This window comes from Vitis vinifera, chromosome 2, assembly GCF_030704535.1.
Source record: "Vitis vinifera cultivar Pinot Noir 40024 chromosome 2, ASM3070453v1".
Taxonomy (NCBI): domain Eukaryota; kingdom Viridiplantae; phylum Streptophyta; class Magnoliopsida; order Vitales; family Vitaceae; genus Vitis; species Vitis vinifera.
Genome location: NC_081806.1, coordinates 6,931,470 through 6,938,823, shown reverse-complemented (window position 1 = coordinate 6,938,823; position 7,354 = coordinate 6,931,470). Strand labels below are relative to the sequence as shown.

The 7,354-nt window shown below is 35.0% G+C and overlaps 1 protein-coding gene across 1 annotated transcript; it reads right to left on the bottom strand.

The window, feature by feature from the left end:
• Window positions 1-856: 856 nt before the first annotated feature.
• LOC100853585 (pentatricopeptide repeat-containing protein At4g17616) lies at window positions 857-6,731 on the bottom strand. The gene is made up of 2 exons (XM_010664398.3): window positions 6,618-6,731; window positions 857-3,801 (listed from the first exon to the last, which is right to left on the bottom strand). Exon 2 carries the CDS (start codon window positions 3,586-3,588, stop codon window positions 1,438-1,440), a length of 2,151 nt encoding a protein of 716 aa, XP_010662700.1. The 5' UTR covers window positions 3,589-3,801; window positions 6,618-6,731; the 3' UTR covers window positions 857-1,437.
• Window positions 6,732-7,354: the final 623 nt, after the last annotated feature.

The following is a 7,354-nucleotide window of genomic DNA, read 5'->3' as shown; positions in this document are numbered from 1 at the left end:
TCAGCATTTACCTAATCTATTTGATTGGTCCTTATATATATATTTGAGAAGGACGTGAAGACGTGGCCTGCCATGACATGCATGCATGATCCATACGTATGAATCCAAGACTTTTAGTGTGATATAGAGAGAGAGAGAGAGAGAGAGAGAGAGAGAGAGATATATGGTGAAGTTGCTGTTTTTGTTTCTGAGGAGAAGGAGAAACCATTAGTGATATTAATCTCCTAAACTTTGAGTTAATTAACAAGTTCTTTAATTAGGCCTACTCTTTTTGCTGGTGTGGATCATCCATCTTTTTAGAACTAGAAAAAGCTTGGATTGAGTCAGTTTTATTGGAAGAAGGCATGACAAAATTTCAAGTTTAGCACCATTAACCCTGCTTTGGTGAGTTTGAAAGGTATGAAACATGACCACCCTCCTTGAAGAGATGAAATTTTGAACTTTCAGATTTAAAAAAATAAAAAAATTTGGTTGACCATGTCTCTCTTCCAAGGGGAGAAACTCTTTTCCCATTGATTTTAAAAATAGTATATTGATGACTTTCTAACAGGTACCAGGAATCAATTAATATTAATGACTGTGTCCCAGGTAATAAGACTCAATTAAACTAAGGTTTAGGAGTCCTCAAAACTGACTCACAATACAACTGTGTCTGAACTCTGAATAAATTTCTATTTAATTCTCAATAAACCAGTGGTTATCATATTTAATTCTCAAAGCGTGATTAACAGTTAAGATTTCTATAGTTGGTAGGAGAAATGCTGACCTTAATCTCCCTAATTCATATATGTATTATTACTAAATACAGGAATAATAACCAGGTATTCTCACTACATACTTGGAAAAACCCAAAGCCTTTTATATTCAGAATGACATAAATTATATTCATGGAAATTCAAATAATATTAGCTGCGGGAATGTGCAACTACGATCACATGAAAAAGGAATGAGAAAAATGGTGAGGTACCAGTACACCTTCTAATTCCAGGGATTCTTCATCCTTAATTCCACCCGCAAGAACTCAGTAATCACAATAGCTTTTTGCGGGCAAATAACATGGAGCACCAAACACCATTTTCTGTTAACTCCTCACAGACCACAATTTTGTGCTCCCTCCAAAAACCATCTCCTGATTAGATTAGATAAGTTTACAAACCTACAATTGATAGTGTTTCACATTGCGGGATCATCCAGAATGAAGTTCCACAGCAGTTAGGCTATCTTGGGATTGGGCCAGTTAATGATATCCAGTTTTCAACATCTTTCCTTGTAATTTGGGAAGTGTTAAGAAATTGGTACCCACCCTGACCTTGCATTTTGCTTGCTTTGCTTCTTTACTTTAACCATTTCAGCTTCAGTCGTCTCCACACAAGTTCAAGATAGACATTAGCAAGCCCAAGGGACCAAAACTGTTTTCAAACACCCCATGCTTGAAATTCAATCGATTCCAGCCCATGTCCTAAATGCCTCAACATACTCAAGCCTCTTGCTTTGAGCCTCAGTTCTAGTATTTGATGCTTTCAAGTTCCTGTAGAGATCCTTGTGAAACTTTAGGAACTCCCTTTTATACATCCACTTATCACAGTACATATTTTGCTCTTTCATACAACCAATCACCTCCATCACTCTCTCAAAGTAACCACCTCGAAGAAAATTCAGTACCAAGAACTCGTACAAATCCCTGCATACCACTAAACTTCCACTCTTCCTACTACTCTTAATGTCCCCCCACAAGATTGTGATTTCCCGATACATATTCAAGCAAGAATAACCATATACCAGGTTAATAAAAGTTTGCACGGTGGGTTCAATTTTCATCTCCTGCATTCTTCCATATATCCTCAATGCATCATCAATCATTTTTGCCTTGCAGAAGAAATAAATAGAAGAATTGAACTTGTAAACCACAGGAAGAATTGCTTTCTCCTGCTTTTTCATTTCTCGGACCAAAGACTCAGCCAAACCTGATTTCCAAATTGAAGTTGATGTTCTTGTGTGCATTCTATTTTTATCCACAACTCCGGATAAGCACGTAGTCATGACCATTTCATCAGACAAATCCACAATCAAACCAGCCTTCCTCATTTGTTTAAGCAGTGCCTTCGCTTCCCTAACCATCTTTCCCTTGTAATATGCTGTCAAGAGTGACATGTATGTAATAGAACTGGCTGGGGCTCCAGCCAGTTCCATGTCATCCAAGATGTCATGAGCAGTCTCTAGCCACCCCAACTGAATACAAGCATCAATCACATCAGAAATTAATCCTCCTTCCAAGGTACCCAACTCTTTTTGAAGGCTTAGCATAAGCCTTGAAAGCTCACCAATCCTACCATCTCTCTTGTATGCAATGATAAGCTTGGCAAGGGCCTTATTACTAAGAACATATTTCCCATTTCTAAACAACAGAAGTTCCTGTTTACTATCCATTTTGAAGACAGAATCCTTCTGAAGCAGCTCAGGCACAATCTGTAATTTCAAGCCTTCTTTGAGATAATAAGATCCAATTGGAACAAGGCAAGTCTTATGAGGATCATTCCTATCTTTCTGAATAGAAAGAGAATCCCAACATCTACACATATCTAACACAAGCCCAGCAGCACCATCAATATCGTTAAACTTGAAATGCAAGCTCAGCAAACTATCATAGAATTGCCGATAATGACAAGCCAACTGAATTGAAACTTGATCAATATGGCATTTAAATTTCTTCAAGTCATCCCTCTGACCATTCATCTCATGGATCTGGGCAATAATAATGATAGAGTGTGCATCAGCGCCAACCCCTACTTGTGGCATCAACTCTATGATCTGCTGGCCTTTGAAGGATGATCCGAATCTCACACAAGCATCAAGAACAAGGTTAAAAATCATTGTGTCAGGCTTTATAAGTTTTGCATGATTGGATTTGCTTGCACTTAAAAGCAGGAAATGGTCACAAATCTGAACCAAGTAATTGGATGCAAGATACGTCCCTATCTCTGTCTTTACCATATGCAGAATGATCAACCACAGCACATTCTTTTGGGGCACGCTCCCTTTCTCAAGCATCAATCTGAGGATCATAGAGGCAGGGATAGGCATTTGAGCTCTTGATAAGGACAAGGAGAGCTTAGTCAGAGAATCAGAATGAAGTAAATCTGATTTCTCTTTAAGAATTAAATAAACTAAATCACATGCTTTTTGAAGCCAGTGTGGATTGGAAGAGTAAGACAATTCAGTGATCAACCTACTCACCAGAGAATGGCTAGGAAATCCATACAACCTTTTAATATCCTTGAAAGTTTCCCATGCTTCATCTACTTGATGATCCTTCAAAGCAATTTCAAGCTTTCTCAATAAAACTGCATGACAGGAACCTTCCCAACATATCAACTCTGGTTGACTACTGATAGAGAAATGCTGGAGGGAGACGTTCTGACACATTTTATGGTGCACATCTGATCCTATAACCCTTTGAAAATAGTTTCTATCCAGTAAGCTTTTGTGATCAATTGACCTTAAGACAGTCTTCCGACCAATTGAAGTCAAGCATCTTACAAATAAACAACTCTTCGTGACACTGATCACTTTTCTCAATGATAGTGCCATTCATAGACCATTAGAATCACAATAGTTTGTAAGCACCACTAAAAGGGTCTTACATTCTACATACCAGACCTACATTGGTAGCTGCCTTAACCCATGAGTGGTAGTCCTCATAATTCAAAATATATCTAATAAGTTATGACCCATCTAGAAACTCCATCGTGCCACATCTTGTTTCAACAAAGATTTGACTACCAATCTGTTTCAAGAACTAACCTGGATAAAGCACAAGGTATCTTTAGTATCAAAAAGAATAAATCATAAAACCAATAGGTGAATTATACTACAGTTATACCAAACTAGAAAACAAGAGGGCAGAAAACATCTAAAACCAATGAGCTCAGCAATATCATAGTCATACCCAAGAAGAAACAAGAGAAATATGAGTTGTAACATTTTATTTACAGAACCACCAAAGGCATACCCTTTCTATTCTCTGTTGTTATTATAATTATAAATGTTAGTTCATAAAGCTCATGCTAAGAAATTTTTTCCTTTTTTTTTTTTTTTTGTGTGTGTTCTATTCTTCCCTCTATCCCCGTACAAAGTTTCTGCAAATACCAATACAAATGTAGTGAAAGCGTATGACATTTATATATCACAAAAAAAAAAAAAAAATCAATGTTGTTGGTAGTAGAGCAAAGTTTACATTTTTGCTCAACTATTGTCAATTAGATATGACATTGCCTTTAACATGAAGTTAGTTTATCAAAATTTGGCCACCACTAATGACTGAATAATCAATCAAAATTGGAATTGTTAAGAGCAAAGTTTACATTTTTTGCCCAACTATTGTTGATTAGATATGACATTGCCTTTAATATATGAAGCTAGTTTTTCAAAATTTGGCCACCACTAATGACTGAATAAACAATCAAAATTGGAATTGTTTAGCCATCTTGAATCAATTTACAATAGGCAGCTAAAATTTGAGGGGAAAAAAGATTTAAATCAGGGAACAAGTTTGAGCATGGATATTGTTACGAATTTGGCAACCATATACACAAATATTCAAATATTTTGTGAGGCAAGAGAAAATGATAAAATAAAAATAAAAATACACTTGGGTTCCAACATTGGATAAAACTTGGAAAATTGTGAATCAAGTCATCTAAAAAAAAAGACTTGCCCACAAATTCGAGAAGTAAAATAGTAATAATAATAAATAAATAACCATGTTTATTGTGAAAAAAAAAAAAGAGTTGCACCTGAACATTGTGTCAATCTCATAACAATCTCAGCTGGTTTCAGTTTCATGAAAAAATGAATCAGTATGATGAAGTATGAGATCCTTAGCCTTTTGTTTAAGAGCCAGTAAGCAGTGAACTTGACAATCTAAAAGTTCCATATAAAAGAACAAAGTCCCAAAAACTACTAATTGGTTTTGTTTGGTTTATGAGAAAACCAAAAACAAAACACGCACACACACACAAAAACAAAAATTTCAGCAACATATGATGTGGGTGAAGCAAAATTCACACGAATCTCCCCTGAACTCAGTGAGTTTAGGAAACTTGTTGAGATTTATTGGCGATTAATCGGCAAATTGCTGATGAATCTAAGAGAGGGAGTGTGGAAGATGAAGGTGTTGCAGACAATAGCTGCTTGAGGCTACTGATTATGCCCAATGAAAGAAAAAGGGAACTTTGCATGCCCAATGGAAAATATAAAAAAATTATTTAAAAGCTTTTGTATTGTACATAACCGAACATTATCCTCTCTTTTCCATATGTGAATTCCCAAATAGATTTTTGTTCCTCAAAGCAATTGAAAACTATTTCTACAAACTATTATCAAAAAATGTTTTTTAATAACTGTTTATGAAAACAATGTCAAATAGCCCTTTCCCTTTTAATTTTTTATGTTTCTGTTTCTACATATAGCATACGTACCATGGTTTTTTTTGTTAGGTTTTTCACTTTTTAAAACATATCGGTATTATATATAAAAGTTCCAAGAGTTTGTAGACATTTTTCTTCACTTTTAGAGCATTCCATTTCTTTTGTTAAGATAAAAGTTTTTCAAATTAATTTTATAACATTCCTAGATAATTAATTTTATAAAAATTCTAGCTTGAGCTGTAGTCCAAAATGAAATCCTAGAATTCAAAATTTTCAACAATAGCACTGAGAGGTTAAAAGCATTCAAAGAGAAACCCTAACCCTCTATTTTGTTTCCAAGAAAATAAAGCAGTAAAACTAAACAACCCATTCCTCATCTTTTGCTTCCAAAAAAGGAAAAAGGAAAAAAACCCTGAGGTGTAGCTCAATTGGTCTGGCCTAGGTTTGCTCCCCAATGGTCACCAGTTCAAGTCCCATCAGGGCTACTGGAGAATTTACCTGATTGTTAACTTCTTGGCCCCACGGGATTAGTCGAGGTGCGCATAAGCTGGCCCGAACACCCACAATTATCAAACAAAAAAAAAAGGGAAAAGGAAAAAGCCTCTATGTGAATTTTAAGTAAAGTGCCATGTTCCCAACTCACTGATCCTGAAAATTTTACAATTCAAATCATCATTGGTGAAAATTTAATTAATTTTTTCATATTGTCTCTGTTCCTAAACTAAATCTATTTTTATACAATTAAAAATTTGCCAAATAGTAAAGACCGTTAATCTAACAAAAATTTCAGTCTAGGCTGTTATCCAAACTGGCAATAGTTCCTCCGGTGTTCAAAGACAACCCAATTGCATATCCAACTTATGAAACACTAAGTGATATCTAACCCTCAGTTTATTACCATGAAAATGAGAAAAAATAGAAGAAAACCAGAATTTGATAACTATGTTATCTCTCTGATTTTCTTTGCTGCCAAAAATCCAAAACAAGAAAATAATAATAAAAAAAATTGAGAATCAAAAAATCCAAATCAACCATGCCAAAATGTCTTATAAGTTTTAGGTAAAGTGCAATTCTGCATTCTCGAACCCTAGAAGGTAAAAAAAAATTTCTCGTTATTTTCTCAACATCCAAACGATTGTATCTAACCTGGAAGTGGATTGATTGAATTGGAAAAAGGGATTGCAACAGTACCTTGAACTCGTGATCAACCGAGACGCAGCGTTTTGGAGAAAGAACGATTGAATGCGCTTTCGTGCACACTGAAAGGGAGAGTTTTGGGGAAGGGATGATTGGGTGCTTTTTGGTCCAAACAGAAATTGGGGCTGGGTAATAATGGGCTGAGTATGGGCCGGCCCAATTTTTGAACTGTTGTCCTGTAACTAGGTCGATTTCCTTTTTCTTATTCACACTTTTTTTTCTTTTTTCTTTTTTTTTTTACACAAACACATATTTTCCCTTTTTGTCTTTTTATTTTTTCACATACATATCATTTTCTTATATATTTTTTCCTTTTTTGTTGACACACATACATGCCCACATATTTATAACAAAAAATAATAATTAAACTATTAATTTAATTAATTTTAAAATATGCATTTAATTTGTTTTATTCATAATATTACAATTAAACTGATAATATTTTTATGTTTCTACAAATATATAATAATTAAAAAAGAAAAGAAAAAAGGGAAAGCCTTGCAACTGTTCTACTACAAGGATCTGCCCACTGACATGATGAAAGTAGAATGCTGAGGAATTAGATAAATAACCTGTAGGTAACACTATTGTTTAACAGCTAATCACAGCACACACAAGCTTCAGTTGTTTTGGGATGCAAACTCAAGAAGATTCTGATATTCTTAGCCCATCTCCAAACCGAGTCTCCTGCAGCACCTCCTCTGAGTTTGGCATTCATAGTTTATAAGGTC

Bases quoted from the DNA above. Each gene is read 5' to 3' on its own strand.
- LOC100853585 (XM_010664398.3), bottom strand. From the start codon at position 3,588: ATGGCACTATCATTGAGAAAAGTGATCAGTGTCACGAAGAGTTGTTTA.